We start from the raw sequence: 21,428 nt of genomic DNA on the forward strand, positions 1-21,428 counted from the left end.
TGAAAGGCACTCCCCCTGTGGGAGCGCACTGACCACCAGGGGGCAGCTCTTGCATTGAGCGTCTGCCCCCTGGTGGTCAGTGCGCATCATAGCAACCTGTTGTTCTGTTCATTCCACCATAACAGTTGCTTAGGCTTTTATTATATGGACTAGAGGCCCGGTGCACAAAAATTTGTGCACTTGGGGCAGGGGGGAATTCCTCAGCCCAGCCTGTGCCCTCTCACAGTCTGGGACCCCCTCGGGGGATCCCCTGGGGATTGGGCCCAAGCTGGCAGTCAGACATCACTCTGGCAGCCCAGGAGCCCTCGGGGGATGTCCACTTGCCAGCGGGGAGCAGGCCTAAGCTGCAGTCGGACATCCTTAGCACTGCTGAGGAGACGGGAGAGGCTCCCACCACCAACGCTGTACTGGCAGCCGGCAGCCTAGCTTGTGGCTGAGCAGAGCTCCCCCTGTGGGAGCGCACTGACCACCAAGAGGCAGCTCCTGCATTGACCGTCTGCCCCCTGGTGGTCAGTGTGTGTCATAGTGACCAGTCATTCCCAGTGGTTCTGCTGTTAGGGTCAGTTTGCATATTACCCTTTTATTATATAGGATAGAGGCCTGGTGCACAGGTGGGGGCCGGCTAGTTTGCCCTGAAGGGTGTCCTGGATCAGGGTGGGGGTCCCACTGAGGTGCCTAGCCAGCCTGGGTGAGGAACTGAAGGCTGTTTGCAGGCTGGCCACAGCCCCTTCAGAGTGAGAGTCCCCACTGGGGTGCCTGGCCAGCCTGGGTGAGGGGCTGATGGCTGTTTGCAGACTGGTCAAGCCCCCACCAGTGGGAACCCTCACCCCATGGAGGTTTGGCCAGCCTGGGTGAGGGGCTGATGGCTGTTTTCAGGCTGGCCACACCCCCTTTAGGGTGGGGGGTCCCCACTGGGGTGCCTGGCCAGACTGGGTAAGGGGATGAGGCTGGCCAAGCCTCCCCACCCCCCCAGAGACGGAAGTTCCCAGCCTCTCCTTTTTTTCTTTCTTTTTTTTTTATTCTGGGATTTATTTACCTTCTTTTTTAAAAAATATATTTTATTGATTTTTTACAGAGAGGAAGGGACAGGGATAGAGAGTTAGAAACATCGATGAGAGAGAAACATCAATCAGCTGCCTCCTGCACACTCCCTACTGGGGATGTGCCTGCAACCAAGGTACATGCCCTTGACTGGAATTGAACCTGGGACCCTTGAGTCCACAGGCCAACGCTCTATCCACTGAGCCAAACCGGTTAGGCCTTACCTTCTATAATTGAAACTTCATAGCCTTGAGAGGAGCTCAGAGCTGGCCAGGGCGGGCGGGAGAAAAACTTGGCTTCCTCCATCGCCAGGGGCAACCCAAGCCTCCTGCTCGCTCCAGCTCCATGGCCACAGCTGGCTGAAAGCAGGTATCTGGGGTTTATTTACCTTCTATAATTGAAACTTTGTTGCTTTGAGTGGAGCTCAGAGCCAGCCGAGGCAGACGGGAAGCTTGGTTTCCTCCATTATTGGGGTAACCGAGCTTCCTGCTTGCTCCAGCTCTGTGGCTGCTGGCCGCTATCTTGGTTGGGTTAATTTGCATATAGTCGCTCTGATTGGCTGGTGGGTGTGGCTTAAGGCATAGCAAAGGTATGGTCAATTTGCATGTTTGTCTTTTATTAGTGTAGACTAGAGGCCTGTTGCACGAAGAGATTCGTGCAATAGGCCTTCCCTTCCCTTGGCTGCTGGCACCAGTTTTCCTCTGGCACCCAGTACCCAGGCCTTCGTTCTGGCTGGGCTCCGGCCAGAGCCCGCCCCCCCCAGCCATCAGGCTTTGTTGCTCCACTGATGCCAGGGCCTTGAGGCCTCGCGGCTCTGCCCATCCCGGGGCCGTGAGGCCTCACGGCTCCGCGGATCCCGGGGGCGTGAGGCCTCCTGGCTCCGCTGATCCCGCTTGGCGTCGGGGCCGTGAGGCCTCGCTGCTCAGCAGGCTTCGGGTACATTTGGCTTCACTTCACCGCTTGGAGCCTAGTATGCAAATTAACCGCCACCTTTGTTGGTTAATTTGCATATCGCCCTGATTAGCCAATGGGAAGCGTAGCAAAGGTACGGTCAATTACCCTTTTTGTCTTTTATTAGATAGGATATTCATTACCTATGGACACAGACAATAGGGTGGTGAAGGCCTGGGGTGGGGTGGGAACTGGGTGGAGAGGGGCACTGAGGAAATAAAGGAGGACATCTTTAATACTCTCAACAATAAAGATTTAAAATAAATAAAAACTTGCAGATTAAAAAAAATATCAATATTTTCATGCCCGGCTGGCATGGCTCAGTGGTTGAACCTGTGAACCAGGAGGTCACAGTTCAATTCCCAGGCAGGGCACATGCCTGGGCTGTGGGCTCCCTTCCCAGTGTGGGACATGCAAAAGGTACCCAATCTCTGATTCTCTCTCTTCACCGATGTTTCTCTCTCACTCCCTTGCCCTTCCTCTCTGAAATCACTAAAAAATATATGTTTTTAAAACTATTTTCATAATAAAACTATTTTTTACTCTGTGGACATTAGCACTGATAGTATAAGATCACTATTGGATAAAATGAATTAGGGCAGTGGCTCTTAACTACGCTAGTCATTATATTCTGCACCATCAGTTACTCACAGTTTGAAACAGCAAGGCCAATTTCACTTAATGTCCTTCATTAAAAATTACCTCTGTTACCCTAACTGGTTTGGCTCAGTGGATAGAGCGTCGGCCTGTAGACTGAGAGGTCCCAGGTTCGATTCCGGTCAAGGGTATGTACCTTGGTTGTGGGCACGTCCCCAGTTGGGAGTGTGCAGGAGGCAGCTGATCGATGTTTCTAACTCTCTATCCCTGTCCCTTTCTCTCTGTAAAAAATCAATAAAATACATTTTTTTTAAAAAATTACCTCTATTAAATGTACACATAAAGCCACTCTGGCTCAAGGAAAGCCTTTTGTATGATGAACTAGCTACTCTTTTCATGGACCATCATTTTTATTTGAAAGAACCATTGAACAACAAACTATGATTACTCAGACTTAGGTATTTGGTAGACATTTTCTCAAAATAACTGACAGTATTTGTTGCCAAAAACCAAACGTCAAAATTTTTAATGAAAATTTGAATTCTGGAAAACTTATATCCCCCACCAGGGCGTATGTCAGATCCCCAATACTTAAAAGAACTTTTCAAACAGCATCAGCAATGACATCAACAAATACGAGTTTCTGGTATTGCATAATGAAATGAGTCAACAATTCAAGATTGGCATTACTCAGTAAACCAGTATTTTCCAAACAACCAATGAATAATGCTTAAAATCATGCTGGGGGAGGGGGGGAGATCAACCAAAGGACTTATATGCAAGCATATAGGCCTAACCAATGGACACAGACAACAGGGGGGTGAGGGCATGAGTGGGGGGGATGGGAGGGAATGTGGGGATAAGGACACATATGTAATAACTTAATCAATTAAAAAAAACAGTAGCTATTACGATTAAAAAGGTCCTATTTTTCAAAAAAAATAAAATAAATAATATTATGCTGGGGGAATAAAAGAGGAATTCAAAGTGCAAGATAGATTAATGGATTTTAATATGATAGAATACTAAATGTTCATTGGTGTGGTTTTAGATATTTTGTTGCAATTTATGTTAAAAAAAAAAAAAAACACAAAAAACCTGCCACTCGTGTTTTGGTATGATTCATGATCTAATCTGAGAAGCTACAAAAACACTTCTCTCTTTTCCACCTACACATCTGTATGAGGCCTGATTTTCTTCATTTACTTCAGCTAAGACAATATATCACAACAGACTGAACACCAAAGCAGATGAGAATTCAGCAATCTTTTGAGCCAGACATTAAAGAGATGTGCAGAAAATATACAACAATGATATTCTTCTCATAAATTTATTTTGTTTTTGGAAATATAGTTATAACATAAAATGTTATACACGTCAACATCTAATGGATTTATCATTGTTATCTTTAAGTGAATAAATGTTTTTAAATTCTCAGTGATGATTTCTAATATGATAAATATTAATAGATAAAACCCTTATAAACAAAAGCTCTTCAGGGTCCTCAATTTTTAAGTGTCAACAGATGCTGAGATGAAGAGTCTGAGAACTAGAGCCCTAAAGGAAGCATCCAGAATAACCATTAATAAATAGAAAAGTGCCCTAGCCAGTTTGGCTCAGTGCATAGTGTGTCAGCCTGCGAACTGAAGGGTCCCAGGTTCGATTCCGGTCAAGGGCACATGCCCAGGTTGTGGGTTTGATCCCCAGTAGGGGGTGTGCAGGAGGCAGCCAATCAGTGATTCTCTCTCATCATTGATGTTTCTACCTCGCCTCTCCCTCTCCCTTCCTCTCTGAAATCAATGAAAATGTATTTTTAAAAATAAATAGCCCTAACCGGTTCAGCTCAGTGGATAGAGCATCGGCCTGCGGACTGAAGGGTCCCAGGTTCAATTCCAGTCAAGGGCATGTACCTTGGTTGCGGGCACATCCCAAGTAGGAGGTGTGCAGGAGGCAGCTGATTGATGTTTCTCTCTCATCGATGTTTCTAACTCTCTATCCCTGTCCCTTCCTCTCTGTAAAAAATCAATAAAATATATTTTTAAAATAAGTAAATAAATAAATTGAAAAGTGACAGGAGTATAAAAGACCACTCTCAGGAAAAAGGTAAACAAAGCATGGATATACTAAGACATACCAAAATCAAGGTTGGGGGAAAAAAACAAAAAAGAATACAATTAATGAGGAGAAACACAGAGATGGGATATACACTCACAACTGTTATACCAAGGGGTTTTGGTGATCAGAGAGTTATTTTTTTAAAGAACAAAGAAAATTCCATGTACCTTTTTTTTAAGTATATGTTATTGATTTTAGAGAGAAATGTAGAGGAAGAGATAGAAACATCAATGATCTGAGAGAATCATTGATTGGCTGCCTCCTGCACGCTCCCAACCCAGGCATTGAGCCCGCAACCCAGGCATGTGCCCTTGGCCAGAATCGAACCTGGGACCCTTCAGTCTGCAGGCGGATGCTCTATTCATTGAGCCAAACCAGCCAGGGCTCCATGTACCTTTTAAAATTCTTAGTGCTTTTCAAATTTATCCAAATGACCCTAGATAATAAAGAACAATCTCTGTTCCACCTACATAGAGGTCTGACTTTGAAACTGAATATTAAAAATTCACACAGCCCTAGCAGGTTTCACACAGTGAATAGAACAGTGGTTCTCAATCTTCTGGCCCTTTAAATACAGTTCCTCATGTTGTGACCCAACCATAAAATTATTTTCGTTGCTACTTCATAACTGTAATGTTGCTACTGTTATGAATTGTAATGTAAATATCCGATATGCAGGATGGTCTTAGGCGACCTCTGTGAAAGGGTCGTTCGACCGCCAAAGGGGTCGCGACCCACAGGCTGAGAACCGCTGGAATAGAGTATCAGCCCTCAGACTGAAGGATCCTGGGTTTGATTTGCAGGCTCCAGGCCCTAGTCAGGGGCATGCAGGAGGCAATCAATCGATGTGTCTCTCTCACATCAGTTTTTCTCTCTGTCTCTCTCCTTTCCACTTTCTCTAAAAATCAATGCAAAAAATCCTCAGGTGAGGATTAAAAAAATAAAAATTTTTCACACGTATTTCAAATTTTCCTCCATATTGTATCTATTCATTTTAGTATTTTTAAATGTTTTAAATCACTCTAAGGTTCAAACTTTACTCCAAGAGGTTAAATCATTTCTTCTTTAGATCAAGAAATAAAACATAAGCACCCTACAAGGCCACCATCATGCCCTATTCCAGGCGTAACACCCTCCACCCCCAGCCACTCACATGACTTCCAAGAGCAAAGATTTGTTCTGCCTGTTTCTGAACTCAGAATCAAGAGATTCATGTAGAATACCTATAATAATGAAAGCGTAATATGTTAATTAGACCGGACAACCTTCCAGACGAAGCCAGGCTGCAAGGGAAGCCCGGGTCCTGGGTGCCTGCCGGCAGCCGGAGGGAAGCCCAGGTCTCGGGTGCCAGAGGGAAGCCGGTGGCAGCAGCCAGGGAAAGGAAGGCCTACTCTTGCACGAATTTCGTGCATCGAGCCTCTAGTATTTGTATATATACCTTTAATTCAACAGTATGTTTACACAACTGATCAATGCTTTGTGTGTCATCAAAATTTTTTTACAATCATCACTACAGAACAGAGTACATGAGCCAAGTCCAGCCTGCAGGTCTTTTTATGAATTAGATTTTACTGGTAAACACCCACATTCATTTGTTTAAATATTGTCTATGGCTGTTTTCACTGTAATTGTGCCTGCAGTTGAGACTGTATGGCCTGCAAAACTTAAAAAATTTTCCATCTAGACCTTTACAGGTTTGGCTAACCCTGCAAGCAGTGGGTCTCGAAGTGTGCTTTCCAGTTGCTATCACCTGTGATCTTAGAAATGTAAATTATAAGCAGATTCTCAAACTTCAGTTTGCACACCCAAACCACCCTGAAGGGCTGTTAAAATAGATTGCTAAATCCCATTCCCAGAGCTTCTGAGTCAGTAGGTCTGGGGATGGGGCTTGGGAATTTGCATTTCTCGCCAGTTCCCAAGAGTTACTAATGCTACTGATACAGGACCAATTTCAAGAACCACTGCACTATTAAGGCAGTGCTGCTCGAATTTTATTAAACATAAGAATCACCTGGGGCTCATGTTAAACTGTAGATTGATTTTTTTAAAATCCTGGGTGAGTGAAACCTAACCTGCAATTCTAGTAAGTTCTAGGTGTTGCAGAAGCAGGTGATCCATGAACTACATTGCATAACAAAGCTGTAGAGCAGTGGTTCTCAACCTTGGCTGCACATTAGAATCACCTCGGAATCTTTTTAAAATCCTGATTTCTGGGCCTCATCCTCTGGAAATTCTGTTTCTTTGTTACTAATGTTGTGGCCCCACCCCATAACAAATTTATAATTTACTGATAATTACAGTATCCTCTTTTGATAAGTTCAAATTATTTGCCCATTTTTATTTATTATTGTGTTAATCCTCACCTGATTATATTTTTTCCATTAATCTCTAGAGGAAGAGTGGGAGGGAGGAAGAGGAGAGAAAGACAGAGAACATGGATGTGAGAGAGACACACAGACTAGTTGCCTCATGCACGCACCCCAACTGGGACCAAGAATCAAAGCTGCAACCCAGGTACATGCCCTTGACCAGAAATTGAAACCAAGACCCTTTGATTTTCAGGCCAGGGCTCTAACCACTGAGTCAAACCGGCCTGGACTATTTGCCCATTTTTTAAATGGGCTTTCTGGGCACTCTCCCCCTCAGGAGCAAACGCACATCTTTTGTCTTTCTTCCCTCTCAGATGCGCATCTTCTAAACTCTAAGTCGCCATGAGACTTATAACTAGGGGAGCAATAGGCGGAGTGGAAGCTTGTACTGGTCTAAACCCCTGAACTTGTCTCCAAGGCCCTTTTTCTCTAACTTTCCAGTGAGCCAAAGCATCCCCACCTAGGCTCATTTCTTCCTTATAAAATTTCTAGAGAGCCAAAGCAGCCCTGCCTAGGCTCTGTCCTGTTGCTTCTTCTATCCTAAGCCCTTCCTTGTTTCACTGTCCCAGCTTATTAAACGTACTCTCAAAATCAAAAACTAAATAAAATGGGCTTTCTGTCTTTTTCTTATCTTATCTAATAAAGAGGGAATATGTAAATTGACCATCAAGATGGCTGCATCCACAGCAGAGACAGGGACTCCATAACACAAGATGGCTGCACCCACAGTGGAGGCTGAGTTCCCGTAATGAGCCTTAATGAGCAATCAGCAGAGACCTGAGGCTGCATGGTGCTGGGCCTGGGCAGGGGACCTGAGGCTGCGGCCCTTGCCTGGTGGGGCTTGACAGGGGACCTCAGGCCATGCTCCCCACCCCCCAACCCCGGCACCAGGCCAGGGGACCTCAGGCTGCGCCCCCTGCCCCAGGCTGGGGGGACCTCAGGCCACGCCCCCTACCCCAGCAGGGCTTGACAGAGGACCTGAGGCTGCACCCCACGCCCCGGTGCCAGGCTGGAAGACCTGAGGCTGCACCCCCCACCATGTGGGGCTTCATGGGGGACCTCAGGCCATGTCCTCCACCTGCAGGGCTTGATGGGGGAACTCAAGCCACACTTTCCACCCATGGGGCTTGACAGGGAACCTCAAGGTGCGCCCCCCGCCCCGGCCTGGGAGACCTCAGGTCCACCCCCCACCCCAGCGCCAGGGGACCTGAGGCCATGCCCCTCCCCCCCCCCCCCCCCCGCGGGGCTTGACGGGGACTTCAAGGCATGCCCCCGGCGCAGGGGACCTGAGGCTGCACTCCCCGCCTGGAGGGGCTTGATGGGGGACCTCAGGCCGTGCCCCCTGGCCTGGGCCAGGGGACCTCAAGGTGCACCCCCAGGCTGGGGGACCTCAGGCCACACCCCCCACTCCAGTGCCAGGCCAGGTGACATGAGGCCATGCCCCCCCACCTGGTGGAGCTTGATGGGGGTGGGGCCAGCCGGGTCTGGATCTAGCCCAATGGGGGGGGGGGGGGGGGGTGGCCAGGTCTGGGTCTTGCATGATTTCGAGGCTAATGTGGGAGGGCAGGGACTTAACTCTGCTTCCTGTGGTGCACCCCAGACTCTGACAGGAGGAAGATTTTCATATACATTTTACTAATTTCCTTTCATCTCTGACACTTCTATTATAGAGAAAGGGCAAACAGCAATATTAAAATATTTCCTCTAATTAATTTCCTTTTAATGTGCATGAATTTTGTGCACTGGGCCACTAGTTGCTATATAAAAGTTTATTATATATCCTCGATATATAAAGTCCTTTATTGGGTATATGTATTACAAATACCTTCTTCTACTCTGTGGCTTGCCTTTTACTTTGTTTGTTTGTTAATCCTTACTCAAGGACATTTTTTCCACTGATTTTTAGAGGAAAAAAAGGGTGGGGTAGGGTAGGGAGAAACACTGATGTGAGAGAGACACATCGAATGGTTACCTGCTACATGTGCCTGCCCCAACCATGGCTGGGGATCCAGCCTGCAACTAAGACATGAGGCACGAGCCCTTGACTGGAATCAAATCTGCGACCCTTCAGTAGGCAGGCTGACACTCTAACCACTGAGCCATACCGGCTAGGGCTCACTTTCTTAATGATGTCTTGATAAACATCTGAATGCATTTTACCTAGAAAAACCAATCCTAATACTATCGAAAGTAATTCACTCCAAAAAATATCTAAAGCACTAACATATATGATGTAACATTTATATGAAAGTAGAATAACATTTACTATCTCAAAAATTGGTTACGATATAAACGGGAGACAAGTCACATTTCCAGCTGACAAAAGTAGACTTCAGGGTTCAACTTTTGGAAGCAAAATCACAGGAAGCAACTTTGAGTGTTGCAGAACTTCTATACATAATTTTTCACACTCCATTGCAAATAAGCATGACCCACTCACTAAACCATGGTTCCTCTAGCAAGCACTGAAGGCTGAGGTCTAACAAAGGGTCCAATCATATAAAGATTCAGCTAAGTCTGAAGAGCTGATACTAACTACCTTTAAAGGCATCAGCTGGAGCTAATATGACAAAAGCTAATTAAAAATCCACAGGCCCACTAATTTTTCTAAACTCCTCTGAAAAAGAATGCTTTCACATTGCCAAAAGAATAAAATACATAATAGCACAAATGTGACACTTTAAAATTTTGCTTTAAAACATGAAGTTTCACTAATAAAAAGTATTCACCGATAAAAATTTGTTATATCTGGGCATAGTAAACACATTAGTGATCCTAAAATTTTACTATCTTCCAAAATTAACAACTGAAATTTAAAATCTACCATTACCTATCTGGCGAGTACATAATAACAAGCAAAGCATATTAAAGCCAGAGAAGCCCAGACGGTGTGGCTCAGGATTGAGCATCAACCAGGACATCGTAGTTTGATTCCAGGTCAGGACACACGCCTGGGTTGTGGGCTTGATCGCCAGTAGGAAGTGTGCAGGAGGAAGCTGATCAATGATTCTCTCTCATCACTGATGTTTCTATCTCTCTCCCACTCCCTGCCTCTCTGAAATCAATCAATAAATATATGTGTGTGTGTGTGTGTGTGTGTGTGTGTGTGTGTGTGTGTATGCCACCGCTGCTGCGCTCGCCAGCTGTGAGCCATGAGCCCAGCTTCTGGCTGAGCAGCGCTCCCCCTGTGGGAGCACACTGACCACCAGGGGGCAGCTCCAGTGTTGAGCATCTGCCCCCTGATGGTCAGTACGCAACATAGCGACCGGTCATTCTGCTGTTCGGTCGCTTTGCATATTACCCTTTTATTATATAGTTCAATTTCATTTTGTATTGGTTTCAGAGTAGTTTGGTGGTTAGTCAATAATATACTTTACACCAAGCATGTCAACCTCGCAGCCCGCAGGCTGCATGTGGTCCACAACAAGTATTTTTGCAGCCCAGCCAGTCAAGGGCACATAACGGTATGTAAAAATAGTTTTAAAAATTGTGTAACTTAATTTTTAGAATATACTGTTATACGTAATTATTAATAATGAACTACAATGTTCACTTATGACTGGTTACTATTATTGTGTTGCATTCATTTCCTTTATGCACAGGCACACCATTTCTCTCCAATAATACTAGCAGTGACTATTTTAGCAGCCAACTGCCAGGTCATTAGTCTTGGACTGACTTGCTTGGTGTGCACAACAGGAAATATTTTGCTTTCAGAGAACAAGAAAAATAGGTTTATTTGCATTATGCTTATTAATATATGCAGTTATTCAGTGTCTGGGAAGTCAAAAAATATTAATTTTTATTAAAATGTTCTATTATTTTATGTTAATGACTCATTTATTTCAGCCCTTTGTATTCAGCATGTCTCTATCGAAATAAACCTACGTTTCTAGGAAAATTGAAGCTTTTGTTTTTTTACGGCCCATGTAAACTTAAACCTTGTTTATTTGGCCCGTTGTTAGCCTTTGAGTTTGACATGCTTGCTTTACACAGTGTTCTCTTTGATATTTCTAGTACCCAATGGCACCATACATGGTTATCGCAATATTATTGACTCTGTTCCTACAGCTTTACTTTACATCCCTGTGACTTTTTTGTCACTATTAATTTGTACTCATTGGTTGATTCTTATATGTGCCCTGATTAGGAATCTAAACCGCAACCCTGGTATAAGGGGAAGATACTCTAACCAACTGAGCTACCCAGCCAGGGCCCAGCTTCCTCTCTTGAAGAAGGTTTTCTGTATTACCCTGAATTCCTCATGTATAGCTCTCTTCTGGCACTTAGGACTTTCTCATATTAACTCTTATAGTTAACCCCCTACATGAAAAGCTACTTACAGACAGGTGTGTTTACCTTATTACCCATAATGAATCACAACAGTCACAGGTAACAAGAATTTGGGGAAGCCATTACTCCAGTGAGAGTCTTTAATAAGGTACAATGAATGAAAGGGAAACAGAGGTACAGGCATACCTTGTTTCATTGTGCTTCACAGATGTTGAAATTTTTACAAACTGAAGGCAAAAAGACCCTCCACTGGCAATATCTCTGAGGTATGCCTATAACTGCAGATTTCATGTATGTGAACCAATATTTACCAAGTGATACTTCAAAACAAATGCCACACTACTACTTCTATTTGCTAAAATATCTGATTTTACTTCTATTCTTTTGGGCCAGTATGCATAAGGCTGATTAAAAATAGAGACTACTTAGTTCAGCCAACGTTGCTCAGTGGTTAAGCATTAACCTATGAACCAGGAGGTCACAGTTCGATTCCCAATCAGGGCACATGCCTGGGTTGCAGGCTCGAACCCCAGTGTGGGGTGTGCAGGAGGCAGCCAATCAATGATTCTCTCTCATCACTGATGGTTCTCTCTCTCCTTCTCCCTTCCTCTCTGAAATCAATAAAGATATATTTTTTAAAAAATTAGAGACTACCTACAAGATATTTTTACCTTCCAAAAGTAAGACATATGGGACCAAGATCACAAATTCAATGGGTAAAATCCTTTGTCTACTGAAGTCTAACACAGCAATGTCAAGGATTTTCAAGCAAATCTAAGATGCAATTTAAAAAGTTTTTTTTAATTGATTTCCTCTTGGAAATCATAAAATTTTATCAGAGGAAAGGAGGAAAGTATGTCTGAGATGTAAAACAATTTTTTAAAACATACAATGCTTTAAAGCATTGTATGTTTTAAAATACAATCTGTTTCTACATGCCTAATTCAGAACATTACTTTGTATCAAAGAATAATCTGGATTAATATCACTAAAGTACAGTTTATATTCATAACTCCTTACTAGAATTACTATGTAGAACAAATATTTTGGTGGTACACTGTGGTGCTAGTTACCCTTATTTTATTTACTACTTTTAAGAAGATTCATGAATTTACTGCCAAGCTCAGAGTCAATCAGAAGTAGCAAATTAGGTAGTCAGAGGCTGTCTATACACACTGAAATCAAAGAAAAGTAAAACTCTCCATCCTAACAGCAAAGTTACCAAAGGGGAATATGAAAAGTAGACTGAAGAATTCACAAAGCCAAGCAGTCTCGGACTACTGAGTAAGAAGGGCCAAGTTCCTCACTAGGTCTCGGTGGCTTCACTATGTTCTAGCATATCACAGTAATTAACCTCATGATGTGAAATCTTACTGATCAAGTAAATTATGTCCCTCAGTTTGTTAAAGAAGTTATGATATCACTTGGAAGGCTTTTATCTAAAAGTTGTAGTTCTTTAAAGGTATAACCCTCTCAATTCCTTAGAAAATTCAATTACTACACAAAATATTCCAATTATTCTAGACAGAGGATGAAAATTTTGCTCTAATTCATACCAAATACTATTATACCTTCTTTACTAAAGTTACTATCAGTATTTGTGAATTAATATGACCGTATTTTCTAACAACCAACACAAAACAATGACAACACTAGGCAAGCAGAAAAACTCCAACACTTTCTTACACTTTATTTTAAAAGTATCAAGTTAAATGCACTAAAAATACTTCACATGCTGGCATCATGTAATATTTGGTACCCATTACTGAGACTGTTTTTAGGTTCTTAAATCACAGGCACTAAATATTTATAAACCAAAACTTAAAAAAAGTAAATGGTTTGTTCACTCCAAACACTCAAAGTTAATTTTAATTTGAAGGTTTTTAACTTTGGTGGTCTCTTAATTTAACATTAAGTAACCAAAGTCCTTGTATCAGTAAAAATGAGGGTAAAAGACTTACCAAAATCATCCCATCACTGCTGCTCCCATCAATGATGATAATAATGTGATTGCTCTGAATTTATATAATTCTCAAAGAATATCTCATGAAACAATCTAGAAAGGTTTATAGGGATTATTGTATTATCATAGCTATAAAATTACAGAAAGCTGGTCTGATTTATAGTTAAGTATGCATCTACCACTCATCACAATCTAAATGAGTATCTAAAGTGTATTTATCTTAACTTGGTCATTGTGCAATAAGACTGCATCTTTGATACAAAGTAATGTTCTGAATTAGGCATGTAGAAACAGGCATGATGACAAATCTGCACTCATTTGTTCCCGTTCAAGTGACCTTTATCAAGAGCAAATCTGAAGACTAGCCATAACCGTGGAAAAACAGTGGAACTAATTGGCTCTTACAATATGTTGCCAATGGGCAAGATCCATCATCACAAACTACTAAGCTTAGTTCAAACTCCCAAATAGGCACTTTAAAAAGCTTTAAAAAACCTGCAGTAGGTAGGCCTATTCATTTAGGCAACTACGTAACAGTCTTCCAACTCACCACCAAAAATGAATTTCAACCTAGTATCTCACATTCAAAATGACGAAACAGCTTTGTAGGTAAGTAACCTCATCTATTTGGTACCATTTCCTAGCCAGTCACAGGTATATTTCTGGACAGGTCAAACATAATGAAGAATTCAGAAATAAGTATTCAGCACTCACCACAAATCACTATAAACAGAAAAATGACAGGCCAGATATATGCCATTCTGGTTCCTAACAACCTCTTACTAAAAAATTAGTCAAATGAAAGTTCAAAGGTTTTTTTCTTATCTAGAGAAATCTAAAAGTGAATTAGGGGTGTTACCTGAAAAAAACACACATTAATTTGATCCGGAGAGATAACATATTTCAACAAATTTGAAGTGGTGGGTTACATTAAATTATTTGGAACTTTGAGGTCAGATTCTATAGAACATACTATATATCAGTGTTCATCTTATTAAGATGAAGTAGCCCAAAGTCAGAATTTCAAATTTCAAAATAAAAAATTTTTTTTTAGTCCTCACCCAAGGATATGTTTATTGATTTTGGAGGGAGAAAGGGAGAGAGGGAGAAATATCCATGTGAGAAACATCAATTGGCTGCCCAGGGAGGACCGAACCCGAAACTTTTCGTGTATGGCAGGACGCTCCAACCAAGCCACACCGGCCAGGACCAAAAAACTTTTTTGATAATGAAAATGGTCCTCTCTTCCTCTTCAAATGGATTTCTTCTACAAGATGAATAGTCTTCATTTTCTTATGGAAGAGAGAGAAATACAAGATACAACTCACCTGCCTGCATTATTTGCAGAATACTATTAAAGGTTTCTAAGCAGGCAGACACCCAGAAAAATAAATTTACCATGGCCTTTGGAACAAGTGCCATTCACATTACTCTCGCACTCTCTATTTTGTTATTGCTTTACCTTCTAACTTCCTAAAGCGCGAAGTACAGTGGGGGCCTTGATTTACGAGTGTCCCGACTAACGAGTTTTTTGAGATACCAGCTGTCTCTCAGGCCGATTTTTTGCATTGAGTTGATAGAGTAATTTGGGTTAATGAGCTCCTTAACGAGCTCGGTCTCGGAAGGAATTAAACTCGTCAGTCAAGGCCCCACTGTAGTAGAGAACTTGGCCTCTAGAAATCCACCACCAATCATTGCTCAGGGGGAAGCATAAAGAAGAGACAATGGAGGCATGGAACAGACGGAACAAAAGGAAAAGATGGCAAAGGTCAAGTGAGAAAGCGTTTGATCGACAAGTTTGGAGAAAACTCATTTCCAATTCTACGGACGCTCAGTAAGTGGGACTGGAAGGTGGTTAAAAAAATAATGGATAATGCTCCTCATTAGAGAGGGGGGAGAGGGAATAAGAAAACTAAGGCTCTCCAAAAATTTGGATGAACGGAACTCTAACAATCACAAAACAGTAACTATCCGAGGACCTGTCACAAAGCCTGGCGTCGGCAGCTGCAGACGGACTAGCAGGGGCTGCAGGCCGAGTAGGAAATGCAACTGAGAGCGGCTTCCACCCTCCCCCGCCCCGCCCCGCCCGGTGCCTTTTCCGTCTCCACTCGGGAGAGGCCGTCCACCCGTCAGGGAGGTGGGAAGGCACTCCCCCAAGCCCGGCTTTCTGGGGTCTCTTCTGTAGCAGTGAAACTCGTCTCCCACCCACTGCCATTTCGCGGTGACTGCTCAGCAAATCACGAACTTGCGCGAGTTTTGCATCTTTCCTTCCACAGCGAGAGCCGACCCGCTCCGATCCACACGCGGCGGAACGTGCCTCTCGCAGGCAGCCCAACGCCCTTCCCCGACTCCCCTCCAAAAACAGACACGGAAGAACGGCGAGAGGATCCACAAGGAAACCCTGAGGCGCAGGCCGGGATTCCCGCGGCCCGGCCCCAGTTCCCTTCCCCCGCGCCGGGCCTGCACGCCCGCCCTCCCCGTCTTCAGGGCGCCGCCGCCGCCGCCCAGAACTCAGCACTCACCGTCAGGCCGGTGCCCAGCACGATCACATCGTACTCCTCATTCATGGCGGGGCAGGCGCGGACAGAAGCCCAGAGAACGGAGAAAGTGCCGGATACCGGGGGGACAGGGGTTATATGACCACCCCGAAGACGCGGGGCACGCGCTCAGACCGGCCTCGGGCCGAGGAGAAAGGGAAGTCGGGAGGAGAGGGAGAACAGCGCTGCAGAGGAGGGAAGCCAGCCGCCACCTCAGACGGGAAGAGAAGAGCAGGGCCGGGAGGGGAGGGAGGGCGGAAAGGGGAGGGGCAGGCGGGCGGCGAGCCGGACCTCCGCTGCCGGGCGGGGCTCAGAGGAGGAGCACGGAGAGCCGCCCATCATACCCTTCTCGCTCTCTCATTGGCCACTTCCCCATCGCCCGCCCAACATTTTTTCCCTTTCCGAGTTCTCGCGGGATGAGGGTGGGACGTCCTTGGCTTGGATTCCGGCACCGCGCTCGGTCAGCTCCAACCGTGATTGGGAGCGGAGGTGGTCACGCGCCGCCCCGGAGGGCTGGGGAGGAAGCGTGCTCGGCGCCGGAGAGTGGCTGACCTGTTCGTTACTCCCGCCGCCGTGTGGCAGCCGACGCCCCGAGGCTCCATTGGACTTTGAGCCTGCGCCGGCCACGTGGGCCGGAACCAGGCGGCGGGGTCTGGGCCGGTGCGGGCGGCCGGCTCGGGTCAGGCCCGCCCCCCGGGAGGTTGCGTAAAGTGGCCTGACCCCCGCTGCGGCCGGCGGAGTCCCGCCCCGGATCTCTCCCTTAGCAGCGCCTGGGGTTGTCATAAGCGATTGTCATTTGCAACTTTTTTTTTTTTCTAGCCTGCCTCTTTTCTAAAGGCGAGAGAACCTAACGTGTTTTAAGTTCAGAAATCACTTTTTTTTATCTTTTTTTCCGGCCTATGTAATTCTTACTTGGTGTCGCCCACCCACGTGCGGCCTTAGGAAATTTAGAAGAAAAAAAAACAACCTTTTAAAAAAATAACCTTAGTATGGCCCTAGCGGAGTAGGTAGCTCAGATGGTGCGTTGTTCCTATAGCCAAGGTTGCAGGTTCGATACCTGGTCAGGGCACATAGAAGAATCAACCCAGGAATGCATAAATAAGTGGGAAAACAAATCAACGGCCCCAGATGGTTTGGCTCAGTGGATAGAGCATTGGCCTGCGGGCTGAAGGGTCCCGGGTTCCATTCCAGGTAAGGGCACAAGCCCAGGTTGCTGTGTGCAGGAGGCAGCCAATCAATGATGTTTCTATCTCTCTTTTCCTCTCTGAAATCAATAAAAATATTTTTAATTGATGTTTCCCCCACCCTCAGTCTCTCAAGTTAATAAATTTTTTAATTTTTTTTTAATTAAAAATAATCCTTAGTACTAGTAAGCACCCAATAATGAGCTGGTGTGTGCTCATAGGCAGCATGCAGGATGACCTGGAAAGAACTCAACTATGCGTGGCCTCTGAGCAGCAAGGAGAGATTTCAGAGGTAAAGCAATTAAAGAAATTCCCAAGAAGATGTGATGAAGAACTTCAAGATCTGAAGGAGCAGCTCTCCGGGATTTGTCTGGATCCATTGAAAGGATTAAGGAGTTCAGTCCTCTTTCAGGAAGAGCCAGGCACAGTAAAGCAAAAAGTCCTTCCTACTCCCAAGAACAAGTTAAATTTATTGTTCACCTCCCTGCCAAACTAAGCAAATTACAGGGTGAAGAAAAACAAATTTTTTAAGCTATATGCTCAGTTGGGCACAGCTATGTGTATAATTGATGTAGCATACTGAAAAAGATTATTGCCGGTTTTGTTTTTTAAGCTTGGCTTTTTTGCCTTGACAGTTTTACATTAAATGTCTTCTCTTTGTGACTGTATTTACCTTGCTGAAAGAGATCATTATGCTAAGAAAATGTTCTATTGGCATTATTTCTTAAGTAATTATTAATACCATTTTTATAAATGGGTATAATTAACTCATAGACTGGAAGCTTTTGTTAAAATGCTCTTTTCTCCTTCCTAATCACTGACTGTAATTTGTAAACATCTGTCTAGAATTAATTAAATGACCCCGTTTGGATAGGAACTGAGTATCATTGATGTAAGGTAAAAATTAAAGTGTTATAGAAGGAAAACCTCACAGACTAATCCCTCTTAAGATTCCCTTTACACAAAGCTGAGACATTAGGAGAGAAATGTTAAAGAAAATAATTGCTATTCCCTGGCTCAGTGGTGGAGTGTTGGCCTGCGCACCAAGGGGTCGTGGGTTCGTGGGTTCGATTCCTAGTCAAGGGACCTACCTGAGTAGCAGGTGTGTGCAGGAGGCAACCAATGGATGTGTCTCTCTCACATCGATGTTTCTCTCCCCGCCCCCTCCCCACTTGGTCCAGTGAATAATGGAAGTGTACAAACTACAAAGGCATTTTCTGCATGGGATTCACATCAGGAGGGTATCCAGCTTCTCCATGGCCTTCAGAAGCGTCTTATCCAAAACACCTGCTGAGCCTGGAGGACAGCCTGGAGGTCAAGAGGAAAGGCTGCCCTTATTGTGGGTCTACCCCTCAGCCCCCACCTGAATGAAACTTCAGAGACTAGACTGCTTTATCTGGAGCCTTTCTCCCTCCCCTGCTCTCCTTTGCTCCCATGTTCGTGGGGGATCTTATTATTATTTTTTTAAATACACTTTTTTCATTGATTTCAGAGAGGAAGGGAGAGAGAGAGAAACATCAATGATGAGAGAGAATCATTGATTTGCTGCCTCCAGCACACCCGCTACTGTGGGAGGAGGCAGCGATTCCACAACCCAGGCATGTAGCCTTGGCCGGAATCGAACCTGGGACCCTTTAATCCACAGGCTGACGCTCTATCCACTGAGCCAAACTGGCTAGGGCCATGGGGGTTCTTATTAAAGTATTTGGCTCTCAAATTTTGTAATAAACTTGCTACACCATTAAATAATAATAATAATAATCAGCATAAATAGGGGGAAGGCCAGATTTTATTAGGAATTAAGTCTGTGCCTACTGAGAGCTATAACTAAAACCAACTATTAAAATAGTAACTAATCAGTATATGAATAGGTTTACTAGTAGGCCATGAGCATAGAAGAAAAGTTCCCTTGTTTGCCTTCATGTCCCATACTACCTCCAACACACATACCCTTTTTTTTTTTTAGGTATAAGCAGAGGCTTGTATTCTCAAATCTATATATATGAAAGGCTAATATGCAAAGTGTCCCCTCGGGAGATCAACCAAAGTCTGGAAGTTGAATCGCTCACTATGACGTGCACTGACCTCCAGGGGGTGGCACGGAACGAAGGAAGGCCCTGGCCGGCAGCCGGCAGCTGGGGAAGGAAGGCCCTGATTGGCCCTGATCACTGGCCAGGCCTAGGGACCCTACCCGTGCACGATTTTCATGCCCCAGGCCTCTAGTGTATATATAAAAGCCTAAGCGACCATCTGACTGTTCGACTGCCCCACCCAGTCTCGCCCTGCTGGCCATCTTCTAATTAATTTCCTTTTAATGTGCACAATCCATGCACCGGGCCTCTAGTATAAAGGCCTATACAAGTGATTTTCCTAAAGACCTTGACAACCAGTTTTTAGCCTGTGATAGGCCTGCATACTCAGCAGGAAGAAAGTTTGTATTTCCTTCAAGATTTACTATCAAATATCAGCTGTATAAGAGCTATTCAAACTGAATCTTGCTAAACAGAACTGCCTTCCTTCACAGTTAAATCATTCAGATTCAAGAAAGAATGTAACAACTTTTTACAATGTTTCTTTGTCCCATAAGGAGAGTTTGAGAAGGTATGTTATATTGGACAATGCACCTTTCTTGGGAAGAGGGAAAGCAGTTTATGTTTACTACAACTTAATTGGATTTGTATTCATTAGTGACCAAATAAATTTTTATAAATAGACAAAACTCAAGTGCAAAGTTTACTAGACTGTTGAACAAATTATGTAATAGTGGATGTAACTGACTTTTGGTGGCTAAGCAGATGATGGCTTAAGAAAGTACTGCTGTTGCTCTCCAAGTAATCAGAAGTCACCATGGATATTTATACTAGAGACCTGATGCACGGATTCGTGCACCAGTGGGGTCCCTCAGCCTGACCTGCACCCTCTTGCAAACCGGGACCCCTCAGGGGATGTCGGACTGCCGGTTTTGGCTCAATCCATCCCCTAAGGGATGTAGTAGTGCGCAAAATGGCAGGCAACTGGGGAGGAGCCCTGAACTCTGGCTGGGCGCCACGCTGCTCCCACTCATCCCAGCCCTGCTGCACTTGCCACTACACCTGCCTCTGCAGCGGAGGCAGGAGAGGCTCACGCCACGCAGCTGCACTCACCAGCTGTGAGCCCAGAGTCTGGCACCCATCAGTCAGCTGAGCGGCACTCCCACTGTGGGAGCGCACTGATCACCAGGGGGCAACTCTTGCATCGAGTGTCTGCCCCCTGGTGATCAGTGTACATCATAGCGACTGGTCAGCCGGTCATTCGGTCATTCAGTTGCTTAGGCTTTTATATATGGGTATATCCTTATAAACAACAGAAATTTATTTCTTACAGTTCTGGAGACTAGGAAGCACAAGATTAAGGTGTGTCTGGTGAGGGCTCTCTTCCTGGTTTGTGCTGTCTTTTCACTGTGTCCTCACATGGCAGAAAGCATAAGAGATTCCTCTGGCTCTGCTTTTATAAACTTACCTATATTTTGAACTGACATGAAATACTGACCCTTTAAAAAAAAACAACCACTAGCAATAATGAGCCTTTTTCTCGTATTGCCATTAGCCGCTGAATGTTGAGGCTTTCAAGAATATCAGCTGAGCCTGCTGGCACAGCTCGGTGGTTAAGCATTGGCCTACAAACCAGGAGGTCATGGTTTGATTCCTGGTTGGGGCACATGCCCAGGTTGCAGGCTTGAACGCCAGTGTGGGGCATGCAAGAGGCAGCCTATCAATTATTCTCACTCATCATTGATGTTTCTATCTCTGATATTCACTTTTTAAAAAACAATATCAGCTGAACTATGTTTCCATGTTTTAAGTGAAGGATATTTCATCCATATTCAGAAGAAATTACTGACTAACTTGAAGGCATTGGATGAAATAACTGAATTTAAAGCTAGTAAGTCTCAATCTAATAAAGTTTAGTTTTATTGACAATTCAAGTCTATGGCCCTGCAGAAGGAACAAAACAAAACAAAAAAACTGGACTAATCTTCAACAGATTGAGTCCCCCCCCCCCCCCCCGCCTCCAAATTATTGTCTTCTCTTGCATCTTCTACCCCACCTATTCCAGTTGCCAAGGAACTTGGTAGACAACAAATACTGTTTAGAGTGAAGTGGCTTGAAAACCACTAATTAGTTCATGTAGCAAAAGCCACAGAAGATAGTTCCTGATAGAGGAAAACCTTGGGTGTGAGGGAAGGAGGAGGTTGGTGGAGAGAAGTGGAAAACACCATTAATATTGAAAACATTTCAGTTTCCAAAATGGCTGCAGAATAGGTAGAAGCCACACTCACCTGCTCCCACCGCCAGATTTAAAGCTCAATTATAGAGCAACCAACCTGAATAACTAACTG

At 44.4% G+C, this 21,428-nt stretch overlaps 1 protein-coding gene across 1 annotated transcript in view; it reads right to left on the reverse strand.

Moving 5' to 3' along the window:
• The window catches only part of GDI2 (GDP dissociation inhibitor 2), a 45,185-nt gene extending 29,083 nt beyond the window's left edge, over positions 1-16,102 (reverse strand). Inside the window, exon 1 of the mRNA XM_070391419.1 lies at positions 15,852-16,102. Within this exon, the coding sequence (XP_070247520.1) occupies positions 15,852-15,896 (45 nt within the window). The 5' untranslated portion in view covers positions 15,897-16,102. The remainder of the gene's footprint in view (positions 1-15,851) is intronic.
• Positions 16,103-21,428: the final 5,326 nt, after the last annotated feature.

This window comes from Myotis yumanensis, unplaced genomic scaffold, assembly GCF_028538775.1.
Source record: "Myotis yumanensis isolate MYYU_CA2020_CCGP unplaced genomic scaffold, mMyoYum1.0.hap1 SCAF_1, whole genome shotgun sequence".
NCBI lineage: Eukaryota > Metazoa > Chordata > Mammalia > Chiroptera > Vespertilionidae > Myotis > Myotis yumanensis.